The 18,345-nt window shown below is 44.9% G+C and overlaps 1 protein-coding gene across 1 annotated transcript in view; it reads right to left on the reverse strand.

The window, feature by feature from the left end:
- Nrde2 (NRDE-2, necessary for RNA interference, domain containing) overlaps window positions 1-17,999 on the reverse strand; it is a 34,722-nt gene extending 16,723 nt beyond the window's left edge. The window contains exons 1-5 of the mRNA XM_005343450.3: window positions 17,903-17,999; window positions 12,337-12,445; window positions 11,148-11,381; window positions 6,311-6,466; window positions 1,495-1,945 (exon numbers count right to left, since the gene is read on the reverse strand). Coding sequence (XP_005343507.1) covers window positions 1,495-1,945; window positions 6,311-6,466; window positions 11,148-11,381; window positions 12,337-12,445; window positions 17,903-17,966 — 1,014 coding nt within the window. The 5' untranslated portion in view covers window positions 17,967-17,999. The remainder of the gene's footprint in view (window positions 1-1,494; window positions 1,946-6,310; window positions 6,467-11,147; window positions 11,382-12,336; window positions 12,446-17,902) is intronic.
- Window positions 18,000-18,345: the final 346 nt, after the last annotated feature.

An 18,345-nucleotide genomic window follows, 5' to 3' on the forward strand; every position in this document is an offset into this window, starting at 1 on the left:
TTGACCAGAAGAGGATGTCAGCTGCCCTCCTTTATCACACTCTGCCTTATTCCTGATGCAGGATCTCTCCAGCAAGTCCCTTTTCTCTGTAGACAGACAGACAGACACACACACACACACAACCTTAGAGATGAGTAACAGGTATATACAGATGTCTTGCTTGCTACATGGGTACTGGATCTGAATTCTGGTCCTCATAACTATGCAGCAAGAGCTCTTAACCACTGAGCTATCTCTTTAGTCTCTGTGTCGTTCTCAACATGGTTTTATACATCAATAACTAGCACAGGGCACTGAACAGGACAGAACCAATCTTACCAATAAAACAGTCATAATCTACTAACTACTCAAAAACGAAACAAATGACAAGACACAGCTGTGCATACTAGGGCACGGGGCACAGCCTCTAAGTCAGGAACCCCGAGCAGACCTGTCCTCCCAGTCCGTGCCCTCACTTGTGTGCTCTGCACTCCAGGGCTACCTTGTCCTCAGCCTTTCTCCCCAAACTGCATTCCCGGGCTGAGATCCCAACCAGTGAGAGTGCTCATCTATGTGGCCCTGGGTGAGAGTGCTCATCTATGTGGCCCTGGGTGAGAGTGCTCATCTATGTGGCCCTGGGTGAGAGTGCTCATCTATGTGGCCCTGGGTGCCATCCCAGCAGCAACCCTCTAGCCACTCACCCCTACGCTCATCCCCAGCCCCGCCAACCACACTCCACACCCCAACCCCCACTAAAAAAAGAAACATTCTGGGGGCTGGAGAGATGGCTCAGAGGTTAAGAGCACTGATTGTTCTTCCAGAGGTACTGAGTTCAATTCCCAGCAACCCCAAGGTGACTCACAACCATCTGTAATGAAATCTGGGGCCCTCTTCTGGCCTGGAGGCAGACATACAGACAGAACACTGTAAACAAAATAAATAAATAAATCCTTAAAAATAAATAAGTCGATAAACATAAAGCAATAAAGAGACATGGTGAAAACAAGGCTGTTAAAAAAAAAGAAAGAAACATTCTAACCTATTCAGTTTACTCCACTCCCAGATAACACAGCATCCCTACCCTACGCTGCATGTATTCCTCAGAGGATTGGGCTTCTTCACTGAACTCTGAGTAAGCTCAAGTCAAAGGCTGCAACTAACAAGAAGCCAGGCCCAGGCTTTTTCAGAGCAGTTCAAAAAGTACTACAGGACAGAACCAAGTGTAGTGGTGCACACCTATAATCCCAACTACTTTGGTGGCAGAGGCAGGAGTATGGCAAGTTCAAGGACAGCCTGGGCAACTTAGATCTTGGCTCAAAATAAAGTAAAAAAGAGTTGGGGGGGGGGGGTCAATGGTAGAATGCTTGCATATGCAAGATCCTGGGTTCAATCCCCAGTACCACCAGATGGATGCATGCATGCATGCATGGGTGAATGGATGCTACAGAGCAAATGGATCAGCTCCAAACCAGAATCACCATTTCAAAGGAAGAGAACCAGGACAGTGGCACTTACCTGGAAAGCTACAAAGGCCATCCACAGCTGAGTATCCCGAGGATTCTCCCGCACTTTTCTGTTGAACTCCTCCACTCTGGCCTTAAGAACAGCGCTCTCCCTGTCCCGCTGTGAGTCTGGCTGCTTTGGTTCTTGCTCTAGTGGACCCTGTCCTTGTAACCACTGTGTAGTTGACTGATCATAAATCCCCAGAGGATTCAGCCATGTTGCAACAGGAGCAGCCACATCGGCAGAGTCCTTCACTGGGATAAACGGGACTGGCTCAGAGGAGGGAGGCTCGGTGTTCCCACACACAGCAATCCCCTCAGTGCGCATTAATCCCACACTCTTCTTGGTAAAATAGCGCTCCAGGTGCTTGTGTGCATGCTTCTTAACTGCAGAAGTCCCTTCCCAAGATATACACTGTTTCTTAGGATTAATGCCCAGGCAGGAGTCTCCTTTCCTCTTGTACCTGATTAGAGAAAGAAAACAAGCAGCTGAGAAAAGATGTGTGGCCTGTTCCCTGTGTTCAGCTGAACGTCCTGAGACCTAATTCTTATGCATTCACCTTGAAAAGACGAAGAGTTCTCCTTGATCTTCAACCCACTGGTAACACCTCTACTAAGTCTAGATCTATATGTTTCTCTGAAGCTCTATAATGGTCTGTCACATACATTATATCACTTGCTTATCATAGCCTTATGTGACAGGCAAGGCAGGACACCCATTCTTTTTTTTTTTTTTTTTTGGTTTTTCGAGACAGGGTTTCTCTGTGGTTTTGGAGCCTATCCTGGAACCAGCTCTGTAGACCAGGCTGGTCTCGAACTCACAGAGATCCGCCTGCCTCTGCCTCCCGAGTGCTGGGATTAAAGGCTTGCGCCACCATCGCCCGGCTGGACACCCATTCTTAAATGAGCGTCCTGACACCAGGAATCTGGAGCACCTGTCTGTCAGGTCAACTGTTCCCTTCCCCAGTGCTATGCTATACCCTGCTTCAGGCTTCAGAGGGCAGCCTACAGTTTAAGATTCTTTCTTTTTAAGTGAGCCGAAGGAAATAGCATTTGGTTCTTTTCTACTCTAAAGGAAAAGAGGTTGCTGGGCTCTAAAGTGTTTTTACAGAACACGCAGACAGAGACTCACAAAACCTGTGTACAACTATCAGCAAATGACCCAACTAAAAACAGGGCAAGAGCGTGAACCGACATCTCACACAAGGAGACATAGAGGCAAAACATGCATGGAACACTCAGTATCACTAGCCCTCCTGGAAATGACCAAGTAAACCAGGCTGGGTACAGCACACACCCCAGGTGACTGAATCTTTCATGATGGACAGCAGCAAATGCTGTGAGCACAGCTCTCACCTGTTGCTGGTGGGAAAGGTATAGCAGTACCTTAAAAAAATAAACACACGGGCTGGAGAGATGGCTCAGCGGTTAAGAGCACTGCCTGCTGTTCCAGAGGTCCTGAGTTCAATTCCCAGCAACCACATGGTGGCTCACAACCCTCTATACTAAGATATGGCACCCTCTTCTGGCCTGTAGGCATATATGCAGACAGAACACTTTATAGATAATATGTAATAAATAAATAAATCTTTAAAAAAAAACAACTAAATACACACACCCTGTGACCTGGCAATTCTATTCCAAGGTATTTGCCCAAAAGAAAATAAACCACATGTCTACACAAAGACTTGTACTCAAACAGTCTCAGCAGCTAAAAATGGAAAGAACCCAGGTGGCCATCAACAGAAGAACTCATAACAAGTAGCAGTAACATCATAAAATAGAATAATATATGAGACAAACTTCTGACAAATGCCACATGCTAGATTTCAGAAACACCATGCTGAGTGAAAAAAGCCAGGCACAGGAGGCTTTTTTACACGTACATGCTGTGTAATCCCACTTACAACATTCTAGGCAGACAAGACCAACAGAAGATGAGAATCATGACAGCAGCAAACACTGCTCACCCACCCATGGGGTGTGAGCTACCTGGAGGAGCACGAAGAGCTGTGTGGGTGTCACAGAGATCACGGTTACACAGGTGTAGGTACTCATCAATATGCAAGACTAAAGATTAATCGCAGGTAAATTTAGACCAAAGAAAAGCCCTAAAAAGCTACTGAAGTCTAGTTACTAATATGCATACTTAGGAGACAGTGTACTGTCTGTGGCTCATTTTGAAATGTATCCAAACCTTAGATGGGTTGATGGACAGGCGGGTCAGGAGGCAAGCATGAGCGGGTATCAGAGGCAGAATGTTGAAGGTGTATACTAGCATAAAATCCTTCCTACTTTTGCCATGTATGTGAAATTCTGCAAAATAAAATGCCACGTAGAAAGAAAAGGATAGGGGAGAGATGCCACCACCTTGTCAACCTGGGCTTTCCCACCTCTTTGCTTTCTCCACTGCCAACAGCTGCCTTTTCTGTGTGCCTTGTCCCTCCATCCCTGCTCCAGTGATGGGAATCCCAATTCAGGGAAATATTTTCTCAAACACACGAGTTCTCCTAAATCTTGCCAAGGTCTGAACACCATGATAGCAAATCTTGAGTATTAAAGTAATTAGACTGAAAAACCCAGTGTTACCCAAAAGAAAAGGTTTGTAGGAAGGCAGAATTATCATGGAATTCCATGCAGAAAGACTTGATCAGCAGAGCTAGAAGCTCATGGCCACAGCAGCCATGACGAGATCCTGAGAGAACAGACTCTTCAGTTCCAAAGGACAAACTGGGGGTAGGAGGACTGAACATAGCTCAGCGGTTAAGAGCACTGACTACTCTTTCAGAGGACCTGAGTTTGATTCCCAGCACCCACATGGTATAACTCACAATCATCTGTAGTTCAAGTCCCAGAGGATCTGACACCTTCTTCTAGCCTCCATGGGCACTGCACACACATGGTGCACAGATACACATGAACACAAAACACCCTTACACATAGAATAAAACTAAAAATAAATAACAAAGTAATGGAGATGTGAAGGAAAATAAAGTTCCACTGTTTACAGATAACTTCTGGATACGGCTGTACGTACACATCCTTTTAAAAGCTATCATATAGCTCTGAACCTTCCCCACTGCTTTCATACACTTCAACACAATTACTCTTCAAGAATATTTTTTTTCCTTTTCTTTCATGGGTGCTGGAAATTGAATCTGGGACCTCTGGAAAAGCAGCCAGCACTCTTAACCACTCTCCAGTCCCTTCAAGACTACAACTTTTAATTATATTTATTTATGTAAGTGTTATATGTGAGTGTTCTGTGTGCAAGCACATCTGTACACCAGAAGAGGGCATCAGATTCCATTACAAATGGTTGTGAGCCACCATGTGGTTGCGGGAATTGAACGTAAGACCTAACCACTGAGTTATCTCTCCAGTCCCTAATTACATATGCAGGGAGGTGCATGCCACAGTGACCCATGGAGGTCAGTGGACAACTTGTGGGAAGTGGGTCTCTCCTTCCACCATGTGGGTCCTGAGCCTCTAACTCAGGTTGTCAGACTTGGTGGCAAGGACCTTTACCTGATGAGTCGTCTATCAGACTCGAGAATATAGTTTTTATTGCCTTCAAACTGTATAGGTGAAGCATAATTTAACACTTCCATACTGTTCAACATTAGAGTACATCTCATTCATCACTTGTCTGAGAATCTTGAGTTGAGTAGAACTTAGTATGTAATTAAGGCAACGTTACCCCAATGAAGGTATGTTTCTTATAATATTCTTATCAAATCACCTACTGGCTCCCCTTGACCCCAGAAGCTGAAACCCACACAAACTTAAGAATTTCAATGAATGACATTAATTCAAATGAATCCAGCACAAATAAATAAACTAGATAGGTGGGGAGGGGGTAGGAAGAAGAGCAAACAAGCACAGCCTACATATTAGAGTGAAGGACACTGGCAGGGCGGCTCCTCAGGTGAGTGAGACAGAGTACACAGGAGATACAGTCACACCCTGGAGGCTGAAATCTACCCAGCCTGGGCTAGAGGGCATTCAAAACAGACAGCAAACAGCCGCCAAGGTCTCAGAATTTAAATCCCAGGGTCAATACCTTGGGTCTTTAAGACCTGGGAACTGGCACCTTCGTTCTTTATGTACCAAGACCCACAAAGTCCTAACTGTCTACAGGGAGTCAGTAAACACTCAAATTTTGTTTCACTGTTGCTGTTCTTTGGGGGCAGCAGTCCCCTCAGACTGACAATCATGCCTTAGCCTCACAAGTAGCTGGGATTAAAGGAATGCATTTTTTTTTTCAAATATGTTTGACAGATTACAAGAAAGAGTTCTAACCATTACTGAAGCAAAATGCCACCCCCTACTTTTATGACTCTCTGCTGGTGTCTGCTAGAAATAATGTGACAAAGGCATTACCATCAAATGTCATTTGTTAAATGGCATGTGCGTGGGCCTGAATAAATAAATAAAAATGATCTTGCCACTTTCTCATATGGCACATAGATCAGACCAAAGAGTTCCTGGATACCCTACCAAAGTTAATTATTATAAGGTATTTTTAGATTTCTGAACAAACATTTATTGAACACCCACTCGGTCAGGCACTATGCTATGTGCCAGGGATAAAATTAACCCAAAATGACCTTCCAGCGAAAGCATTCATTTTAAAATACAGAAGGGACATGTGCCTTTGCAACTCGACAATGGGTAAAACCCAACAATCCGTGAGAGAAAGACAGACAGTACTGAAAGAGCCAAAGGAGAAAGATGTTACTTCTAATAGAAAAAAGAAGAGGAGGAGGAGGAGGAAGAGAGAGACCGAGACCGAGACCCACCAAGCAGACCAGGGACACAATACTTACCTTGCTATATCCCCTCGGTAAAGAGATTTATACTCCCAGTTGGCAGGATCTGGTTTCCTATCTGTCATGAATACTTCTGCCAGAGTCTGAATATCTTCCAGCCAAATGGACCGGTATCCAGCAGCAGCAGCAGCACCAACAGCATCACTTCCCTGACTATCAGACAAAGAAGGGAGAGGAGATTTAAAACTATACGCAGGCTAAGGCTGCCAAACCCTCATGACATCAAACGCATCCAGGTACACTCATAACCACACCGGCAATGAGCAGAAGAGGGCTTTCTCTATGGGAAGGGCTCAAAAATGAGGCCACACCTACAACCACAAAATGATACTTGATCAAGAAGAGAAGCCATCTCAGTAACACCCTGAAGGATACAGGCATTCCTTTGAAAGATTTCATTTCAGCCAGATCTGGCAGCACAGGCCTCTACAGTCCGAGCTACTCATAAGGCTGAGGAAAGAGGATCGTAAGCTCTAGGCCTGCTGGGCAACTTGGTAAAATGCTGTGTTAAAACAAACAAAAAATACAAAAAGAGAAAGAAGTCCAGCTTACTGGTCCTAGGCAGGAAGTCCTAAGAAATAAACAAGTAAACGTATACAAATATTTGAATGCCTATAACTATTGTCTTAGATACTTTCCTATTGTTGTAAAGACATCATGACCAGGGCAACTTATAAAAGAAAGAGTCTGTTGGGGGCTTAGAGTTTCCGAAGGCTGGAGTCCATGACTCATGGCAGGGAGCATGGCACTGGGGCAGTAGCTGAGACTTCACATCTTGAGAAAACAACCATGAGGCAGAGAAAGAGAACTGGTCATGGTGGGGTTTCTGAAACTCAAAGCCCTCCCCCAGTGACACCAGTCAAACCTTCTAATCCTTCCCAAACAATTTCACCACCTGGAAACAAAGTAAATACAAGCCTGTGGAGACCATTCTCATCCAAACCATGACAACTGCAAATGCATTTCCTAAACAAGGCTTAGGGAAAAATTATTCCTGCTCTAAGACACTTTAGAGCACTCAGGCAAAAGACACAACCACTTGGCCAAAGGTGACAAGACTTTACAACAAAGTGCACTGCCCTTACCTCACCTAACTTATTTTAAAAGTCTTCAAACATTTTATTACAAGTGAATACTTTTTAAAAATGCCAAGTGGTGGTTTTAATAGGAATGGCCCCCACTGACTTGTGTGTTTGAAGGCTTGGCCATAGGGAGTGACACTATTAGGAGGTGTGGCCTTGTGGAAGAAAGTGTGTCGCTGTGGGGGTGGACTTTGAGGTCCCATATATGCTCCAGCCACAACACCCAGTTCACCTCCTGTTGCCCGCAGATCAAGATATAAACCCTTAGCCCCTTCTCCAGCACCGTGTCTGCCTGCATGCCACCATGTCCCTCCATGACGATAATGAATTACACCTCTCAAACTATAAACCAGTCCCAATTAAATGTCTTCTTTATAAGAGCTGCTGTGGGCATGATGTCTCTTCACAGCAATAGAAACCCTAACTATGAGATGCCATGACTTGCTGCATCTCCAGTATCGCTCTGGCATGGTCTCAGATTCTTCATCTAAGCGTTGTGTACATCCGGGCCTCCTACAGAAAGAGCAGAACAGCGAGAGCTCCCACTAAGATAAGACCCTGATTGTCTCTTGAACTGACACAAATGAATGCAGTACCTCTGAGGAGTGAAGAGCAGAAAGGAAGGTTTTCTGGCCTCTAACATCCTTTTTCCTCTGCAGAAATAAATTCATAAGGCTACAAGGTTTTTTTTTTTTTTTTTTGGTTTTCGAGACAGGGTTTCACTGTAGCTTTTGGAGCCTATCCTGGAATTTTTTTTTTTTTTTTTTTGGTTTTCGAGACAGGGTTTCACTGTAGCTTTTGGAGCCTATCCTGGAACTAGCTCTTGTAGCCCAGTCTGGCCTCAAACTCAGATCCACCTGCCTCTCCTCTGCCTCCCGAGTGCTGCGATTAAAGGTGTGCAACACCACCTTTTGTAGCTCTGCCCAGGCACAGTTAAAGATTCTGGAGACTCCTAGGTCCTTCGAGGCAGGCAATATAAGGGAACAGTAATTTAGGGACATAAATTAACTACTCACTAAATAACTGTTGAATGCCAAGCCTTGGGTTAAAACACATAGTGAAGGAAATTACAACTGCCTGCTGTGGGGTTTCTCTACCAAACCCTAAGGGGCAACAGAAGGAGGGCAAGCCTGTTGGAAACAAGCAAATACATATACAAAAGAAGGAACATTAACCACAGAGGACACACAAAGGGCGGGAACAGCCGCCCCTGGGGAGGAAGTAAGCTGCCTTCTCTCCCTAGGGAAGACTGGAGCTGGAAGAGGGATGAGGGGTGTGGTTTCCGCTGTGCACAAGACACCGCCTCCAAGTTGTGCTAAAGAGCTCACCCCAGGAAAAAAAGGTCAATTAGTGGTTGTCACCTCTGGGGAATTTGTCCCTTGATCCCCTGAAGTAGAGTCCCACATGGTGTGCCACCCTCCATGAACCCACTTTCCTGACATCATGGAAAGTCATTCACAACTCACTAATATCTTAGTCCTTACTGTATGGAAACAAACACTTCTCCCAACTCAGCTTTCCCAGAACCAAAATAAAGAAGTTGGTAAGAATACAAAAGCCTAAGATTAGAACATTCTTTTATCTTAATAAAATTATTCAATAAAATGACCTAAAAGAAATGTACCAGGGAAATGGGTAGATAGCCCAGTGAGTAAAATGCTTGCTGCAAACACATGAAACCCAATTGCAGGTCCCCAGCACCCACAAAAAACACTGGTCACAGCTGCACACTCCTCTAACCCCAGTGCTGGGACACAGACAGGAGAGCCCCTGAAGCTCACTGGTCAGACAGTCCAGCTGGTCAGTGTGAGACCTCTCTCTAAGGATAACGAGGACAGCGATCAAACAGGAAACCCAGCATGCACCTCTGGCCTTCTCACACGAGAACAACAGCAATGTTATCAGGATCTGAAGCTGGCTGTGGTGTGCACGCCTGTGAGATTCGGCTTAGCAGATGAGGGCAAGAGTTCAAGCCAGCCTGGGCTACATGAGACCAAGTCTCAAAAATTACCAACTACAACAACAAACGTGCTGTAAAGACTTTCTTGGACATGGTCCATCAAAGGCTGAAATTAACCATCTTCAAGTTCTCATGGTAGCTGCATGGTCTTAGGAAATCCGTTAAAACTGCTTTTTCTCAGCTCTAGAAAAGAGAGAGAAATGAAAGTTTCTGGAAGCTACAGCACAGTAGCTCAATCTAAAGACATTAAATTGTAAAGACTATTAGAAAGTAATCGGGCTGGACAGTGCTCAAGGGTAAGAGCACTGGCTGCTCTTGCACAGGACCTGGGTTTGGTTCCCAGCACCCACATGGCAGCTCACAACCATCTGATCTAACACCCTCTTCTGACCTCCACAGGTATCAGGCACACATGTGGCGCAAATACAGAAGCATAGGCAAAACACTCCTACACATAAAATTAAAAAGAAGCCTGGCTCTCTAACACCAGCAGGGCTCCCAAGGACACAACAAAAGTAAACAATCCCCAAAGAGATGCAAAAATCTCAATGGCATTACATTCTTAATGTGTGCCATTGAGGAAAAAACTGTCATTTCTCTCTTATAAAACACACAGGAAGGGGCTGGAGAGATGGCCCAGTGGTTGAGATCATTGGCTGCTCTTCCAGAGGACCCGGGTTCAATTCCCAGCACCCACATGGCAGTTCACACCTGTCTGTAACTCCAGTTCCAGGAGATCTGATGCCAAGATGCCAATGCACATAAAATAAAATAATGTTAAATAAATGTTTAAAACACACACACACACAAAGAAAAGATCAAATAAGTAATAAATCAGGGAGTGTGATAGTTCACACTGACTGTCAAGTCAGACAACTGTACGGAATCATCTATCTGATCTGGGTAGCCTCTAGGAATACCTGGCAGCCATTTTCTTGACCAGATTCACTGAGGTGGGAAGATTCGCCTGAAAACTGAACTGCACTGTTTCCTGGACCAAAGGAAAGGGAGCAAGAGAGCCGAGCAGCAGCAGGCATCTCCCTCTTCCTTCTGATGCAACCTGACCTCAGCTCTTGTTGCCGTAACCTCCCTGCCACCATGGGCTACACTCTAGACTGTGAGCAGGAGTAAACTGTTCCTCCTTTAGTTGCTTGGCTAGGGTATTTTATCTAAACAGGCCAGCACCTGGTCCAGGTGCCTTCACATACCACCTAATATCCATCTCGATGGAGCAGGATGTTCACCTAAGCAGAGGGAAAGCAATGTTGAGCACCCACACTGTTCCAGGTAGGACTTGAACACCTTGCTCAAGGTAGAAAGCAGAGCAGGGAATGGAGAAATAAAGGCCATACAGAAGGGAATACTGTGGTCATCAACAGAGCTCCCAGAGACACATGAAGTACAAAAAGGAAAGGACAAAAGTCGTAATTTAAAAACTGGGTTAACTTTAACCAAAAAGGAAGTAGTACATGTGTGTACACAGGAATGACTGAACACACCCAGGCGAGGGACGCAGAACTTCTCTGCCCCTCTCTAAGTGTGGAACCTACCACTCCACGGGCAGTACACAAATGCATGGCACATATGCCACGTCCCAGAACCAAGCCAGGTTTGGTGGCACCTGCCAATAATCCCACCACTTGAGAGAAACAGTCAGATGAGGAGTTCAAGGCTGGTCTCTGCACCACAGTAGGCCAACTGATTAAAGAATCATTCAAATGTCTAACTATGGCAATAATCAATAAAGAACTATCGCAATTAAAACACCACTGTATCTGAAAGCAGCGCCCACCTGGGTTTCTCAGATTCCTTCTGACTGTCCTTGATGCTTCTGGAAGACCTGTCCTTCCCAGAATCTGTGTCTGACTCAGCCCCACCGCTGCTCGACTGCTCGTGTACCCTCTTAGTCTTCTTGCGGTGCTGATGTTTCCTCTTTTTCTTTTTCTCTTTCTTCTTTTTTCTGCTAACCTGGGTGGCTGTTCTGCTAGTGTCACTCTCACCGGAGAGTTCTGACCTCAGAGGACTCCTGTTGGAAAAATCAACTTTGGGATGACTTTCAAAAGAGAAGTAGGAGGAAATCACACATAAGTAAAGAATGTACAAAAAAAGCACAAATGCTGACACACGCTCACCACCAGCTCGTACACTACACAATACCTTCCTGGGTTAAACTCACCTTAGAGACTTTAGGACGGAACCCAAAGTCAAACAGGTGAGGACACCATCCAAACACTCTACATCTGTGCTTTCCCGGAGAAAGTGACCCACCAGTCCCTCTAGCAAACTGTCTGGCAGCATTATTAGGGATTGTTACTATCCCAGTGGACATCCTAGAGGAAAACAGGTTTAGCTGTGGTCCTTCTTTGTAAAGGTGACAACAGCTCTTCTTCCTCAGAACTGTACCAATTACAAACTCCATCCTGGTCATCACCCATCATTCCAGGGGCTTTCTGTGTATGTGGAGTATGAATGATGTCTTCACCATGCTAATGAGGCCATCTAGTCTGTAACTGTGAACATCCACTTCTCAGTTCAATGATACACAAAGCCTTCCTTCACAGCCAGGGAAGATGTGTGTCATCTAGATCCCAAATGAGCTTAGGAGACTTTAGCCTCTATTACCTTATATCAGCTATTTTTATCTAAATGTTGAAAATGAAACTAAAGAAATACCCAAATTAACAATATTCTTAAGGTCACTAATGAGGTCAATGAAGTTACTGGAGAGTCACAATGATGCCATTTCCCTCGCGGCCTAATTATAGGCACTAACTGTGTCATGTACTTTTGTCACTGCTATACAAAGGTGGGGGTGGGGCACAGAACTCACAGGAGTTAAGTGAGGGAAGATGGTCAAGGGTCCCCTGGACATTGAGCAAAAGGATGAACTCTTATCAGCTCTTTCATCTCAGGGTTTTCTCGGGAGCATCTCTGGGGCTATGAACAGTTCACAAGGCTAAATCCACCTGTTAAACAAGTACCTTGTCAGAGGTGACCCTTCAGCAGCATGGGCTGTGACCTCTTCAGTTCGTTGGCTCAGAGACGTTAGATTCCCAACACAAAAGCTTGGGTTGCTCAGCCAGTCTAATTCTGCACATGTAAGAGAGAGAGAAAAGATGAATGACATTAGTGCCATAGGCCTTCTAGACCAGGAAACCACCCATCCTATCACTGCATCCATAGTTAGAGCCATTATCAGCCAGAATCTTGGGCAGTCCACAGAACAGAGTGGAATCCATAAAACTTTTATTTCACAGGGCACGCTTTAACGCATTCTAAAATATTTAAGATTGAAATGCTCTTGCAATATTGGGCTGTGGCTTAAACAAAAGCCACACACCCAACGTGGCCTAAAAGATAGCAGAGCTCATGCACTCTACCCACCGTCTAATGGGTCTGAACGTGTCAACGCAGCTGGTCTCAGAAAGCCAGTGCTCGCTTTCCACCATGAGTCCCAGGAATCGAACCTGCTGCACCATCTCTCCAGCCCTCAAATTCCATTTGGAAACTCCTAAAAGTTAGAAAGCCTGCCATCCATGGCAGCACATGCCTGGAACCCAGCACGTGGGAGGCAGAAACAAGGGCCACGAGCTCAAGTCCATCCTGAGCTACAGCATGCAGCCCTGCTCTGCAACATGGCAAGATCCTGTTTCCAAAACAGGAAAGTCCACATGCTTACCAGCAGGAGAGAAAAGGTACCACTCAAGAAAGACTCCATGTTCTACACTAGTGTAGTCAAGAGCAAACCTTTTCTTACAACAATATTCTTTGGAAATAAAAACAAAAGGGCCAGGCGTGATGGCACACACCTTTAATCCCAACACTCAGGAGACAGAGGCAGTGGGATCTCTGAGTCCGAGGCCAGCCTGGTCTATAGAGTGAGTTCCACAACAGCAACAGCCAGAGCTACAAAGAAACCCTGTCTCAAAAAAACAAAAAACAAAAAAAACAAACAAACAAACAAAAGCCCATAAAATGTCAAACTTTAGTACCAAAATGTATAAATATTAAAAATGATTACGTCTGAGTAGTATGATTAAATGTTTAAAAACTCTGGCTTATCTACAATTTCTAACTTCTTTTTTTAATGATTTATTTATTTTATGTGCATTGGCGTCTTGCCTGCATGTATGTCTGTGTGAGGATGTCAAATCCTCTGGAGCTAGAGTTATAGACAACTGTGAGCTGCCATGTGGGTGCAGGGAATTGAACCTGGATTTTCTGAGAAAGCAATCAGTGCTCCTAACCACTGAGCCATCTCTCCAGATTCCCCACTTCCTTTAAAATAATCTTTATTGCATTATTTATTTGGTAGAAGAGTCAGCTTTTTTATGAGCCAGTTCTTTCCAACATGTAGGGCCAGGAGATTGGACTCTGGACGCCTTCACCAGTATAGCCATCTCTGTGTCCCTCTAACTTCTTATGAACTGTTCCTACATTCCCTAATTTATACCTCTACAGAGTCCCTTCTAACTTTCTAAATCCTAACTGTGAAGGAAGGAAAAAAGCACGGATGGCATACAGAAGAATCCTCAGACAAGTCTGTGTCATCTCCTGTTCCTTCACTGCCCCCCATGCCCCTGGCTCCCTCCTTATATATCACTTGTCTACTTTCTGTCTCAACTGATCTGCCTGTGTGGTACATATTTCATATGAATAAGTTCACGCGCGACGTGGCGTTTTGTAACTGGTTTTTTCCACTTTCTGGTTTGCAAGGTTCCATTCAAACTACAGCCGTGTATCATTACGTCGTTCTTTTTACTGCCAAATACATGGCATCTGGTGATGTAGCTCACTCGTGTCTATTCATCAACCGGCAGACACTTGAGTTATTTCTTTTCTGTGGCTATTACAATCATGCTTCTAAGAGCATATGTGTACAAGTTCTCCATGAGTGCTTTCATTTTTCCTGAGTGGATATTTATACAATTGCTGGATCAGATCATAAAACCATGTTAGCATTCCGAGGAACTGCCAGACTATGTATTTTACCAAATAGCTGCATCATCCGGTCCCCATTAGCAGCACGCAAGGAGCCCATTTCCAGGCATCTAACCAACACTTCTGCTGGTTTCCCATTACCATTAGCCTAGCGGGTGGATTGTTTCACTGTGGCTTTGTCTCCACTTTCCTTATGACAATAACATCCATACCTCTTCACTCACATATGGGTCATTCATGGATCATCTCTGAAGAAACAGCTATTCAAACCTTTACCCGTTTTTAAATAGGGTCCTCTTAGTATTGAGTTCCACAGGTTCTTTATATACTCTGGAATCTAGTCCCTCATGGAACTGCATGTAATGAAAAGAGACAGCATGCAAGCTTGGGAAGATGGGCTTTGCCTAACTCACTGTTTTGTTTCCAGCAGCTAAGGAAATACTTGGCATACAGCAGGTGTTCAACAAATATCTGTAGGAAAGAGAGGAATGAGGACAGGAAGATTCCAAAGAAGAAAGGAAATATTAAAAAGCACAGGGGAAAAGGAAGGAGGAGAAACTAATGGAAGTGTCCACAGTACGTCAACACCAGGACAAGCACGTACAGCCTTTCCATCTTTCAAATCTCAACGGGCTGGTTCTAGGGATGTACTATACCAGTATTTACGTGGAAATAGCGCTCGAAGGGAGTAAGTCCTCTCTAAGTCCCACCTAGTACTGCTAACCAACGGCTCACTCGCTCTTTCTCCTCCTGTCTCCGTGTCCTTTCTGAGACTGGTTCCTTTCCCTTGGGCCTCATTCCTGGCATGAGCTAGGTAAAAATAGTCCTTGTTGTTCACTGAGATCAGAACATTTCCACAGCAATCAGATTTCATCATAAAGGGAAGTGGGAAAGACGGAACAAACGGTGTGCAGGAGAGATGTTCTCAGAGCATCCGGCGGACCTTCACACCACCAACACTCTAACAGGGATGGCAGGGGAAGAAATGTAAAGAAACACAAGCCTCGGCACAGAAATCTCGGGTTAGAACTTGCCTGGCACCGTACCTCACATATACACACAGGTAAGAAAGGAAGAGAGGGAACTATCCCACACAGAAGCCACTCCTGCCTCCTGCCTATCTGCTGCTGGGACCCTCAGGCCCTACCCCTTCAGGGCAATCTGACAGAAGCAAGGTGAGGGTCCATCACCAAGCACTCAACACTGACATGCCTCTGAGGAGAGTTTACCATGGCACCCTCCTTCTCCATCACTACTGGAAATGCCTTCGCTCAGTTCCACCATGGGTAGAGGAGCAAACCGACATGAATAAGCTTGAGCCTTAAGAACAGGTCTTCAATTGCAACTGAATAACATATCCAAGTTCAACATCCATTTCTGCAAAGTAGCACTGGCTTCTAGTCTGTCTGAGTGGCCTCCAGAGGTGAGTGGCTACCCCTCCAGGGTGACCTTTCAAACAGCATTTCTAGGGCAGATGATACAAATACATTAGCAAGGATATTAAGATGTTTGCTCTTTTAAGAATAAGCCAAGCCCTTCGTTTGCTCAGAACCCCCATTTTTCAGCGAAGAAGCTGGGAGAACAAACTCACTTATACAAAAAGCATCAGCAAACAGAGCTGAGAATGGCATTCAAGACAGCCACGGTAGACGCTTTCCTGGGAGCTGACCTACCCTATGACGCAGCCCAGAAACTGCAAAGATAATGTTTAAATTACAATACCCCCAGCACTGCAACAAAAAAATACAGTTCATAATGCAAGTTCTAGAATCAGGAGAACCTATGTTCCTTCTTTTGTTCATTTAAGAAGATTACAAGTTGGAGGCTAGTCTGGGTCCCGCAGAGCGTCCCTGTCACAGGAAAATAAAAAACATCATTACCACAAAATCATCAGATAAAAGTGTGATGGAGAAGCTGGAGAGATGGCTCAGTGGTTAAGAGCACTGGCTGCTCTTCAGAGGACCCAGGCTTAATTTCCAGCACCCCCGTGGAGACACGGCCATCTGTAACTTCAGTCCAGGGGAGCTGATGCCCTCAGCTGGCCTCTGAGAGCACTGGGCATGAATATGGTACACAGATATACACGCAGACCAATAAAAAACTTTAAAAGTTTGATTGGTGGGCAACTTCCCAAGAGATAAGAATTGGGAACATATGAATTCACTGGGCAATCTTAATAGCATTGAAATCAAAGACTGCATCCTCCTAAAATGATTTAATATCATCCGTGTAGCACTCCAAACATGCTATCTTCAACAACAAAAAATTATACCTAAATTTCTTCATTTCTTGAGATCTAATCGTTAGTTTGTAGGAAATGGGATAAAAAAGCATGTTACATGAAGATTTGGTGGGAAACATCCTCAGGACAAGTAACCAGTTTCCTCAACAAATAAATCACCTGAGCAAATAGGAGAACATGGTTTTTGAATGAAAGAGAACTAAGGGTTACACGAGGAAAATGCAGTGTGCCCGGCATGGTGGCACTGGCCTTTAATCCCAACGCTAAGGAGGCAGATCTCTGTGAGTTCCAGGCCAGCCAGGGCTACAAACTGACGCCCTGTCTAGAAAAATACAATGAAGATTCTGACTTCTTTTGGATCCTCACAAGCAAACCAACTGTAAAAAGTTGAGACAAATCTGAAAAAGCTAAACAGTGACTTGTAGCTATATGATGTATCAATACAGTTAATTTTCTTGTTGTTTTTGGTCTTTAAGACAGGGTCTCTATATATCCCAGCTGTCCTGGAACTCTCTATGTAGACTAAGCAGGCCTTGAACGCAAAGAAATTCACCTGCCCCTGCCTCCCAAACGCTGGGATCAAAGGCGTGTGCCACCTCGCGCAGCCCTTCAAACTGGAACTGACACTTTCAAGTATTAAATATATTTTATGCACCTAAACACCAGTTAATTTCATTATGATAGTTGGGTTTACATTTATCTAAATAAGCATTATGCTTCTCTTCCACAGGCCTTTGAAGGTCCCTGAATACTCTTATCTGTCCGAATCCTACCCATCCCAAAGTCAACGCTTACAAAATCTTGGAACGTTCCATTCTATGATGTTGTTAACTGTGGCTCATCTATGACATTTGCAGCATTCAACCTTACACTGTGTGTGTAGTTTTTGCTCCATTCAAGCAACACGTTCCATTATCCGTCCACACATTCTGTACACTCTGAACATATCTACATTTTGGACCTGTGCTGACAAGGAAGAGTGTTACAACGAATAGTCTCGGACTTTGTTGAGGGTTACAGTTTAGGAAAGAGAAACCAGAATTACACTAGCCAAAATTGCAAGTGTTTGAAGTGGGTTTCTCTGTGCAATGGGGTTGTACCATTGCAGCTTCTAGGAGAATGAGGCCCAAAAATACAATAAGCCCTATAGTCTTGGTTAACCCTCCCCTAACTTGACCACCTTAGTGCCTGAAAGAGCCTTTGGCTCCACACTTCGGACAAGACCCAGAAGGCTTTGCAGCGCCGCGGAGAACTCTGGGATACAAATGGATAAACAAATCCGAGACAACGGCCAAAGACCCGGGCCCGGAAAAACTGCCATTAATATCATCGGTTGTCTCGTTCGACTCTCTTTGGATGCTTACCTTTCCTGGATGCCCCACCACCGGAGGCCTCACTTACGTCCGCAAAGGCCGGGAACAGCGCCATGTTCCCAGGCCGCACCAACACTCCCTCCACGGAAATGGCGGCGGCTGGAGCGCTCTGGTTGGAGGACTCTGTCCCGCGATGCACTCTGGGAAATGTAGTCTTTCGTGAACTCCGGCCGGGGCTTCACCCCTGGGCTAGGCGGGGCAAGAGACCCGCCGGGTGGAGATGGGAGGAGGGGTTAATAGTGAGGACGGTGAAGGACAGTTTCCTGGTTGTTAGAGCCCAAGCCTCCAGAGAAAGCTGGAAAAGCAGGAAGCGGAAGAGGAAGTTCAGAGGGAAAAAAATGTGGAAACTGGAATTCCAGCTCAACCCTAAACTCTTACTGCCGCTTGTAAACTGGGTCAAAGTAATCAAGTTCTATAAACTTTAGTTTCTCTCT

Source organism: Microtus ochrogaster, chromosome 1 (assembly GCF_000317375.1).
Source record: "Microtus ochrogaster isolate Prairie Vole_2 chromosome 1, MicOch1.0, whole genome shotgun sequence".
NCBI classification, from domain to species: Eukaryota; Metazoa; Chordata; class Mammalia; order Rodentia; family Cricetidae; genus Microtus; species Microtus ochrogaster.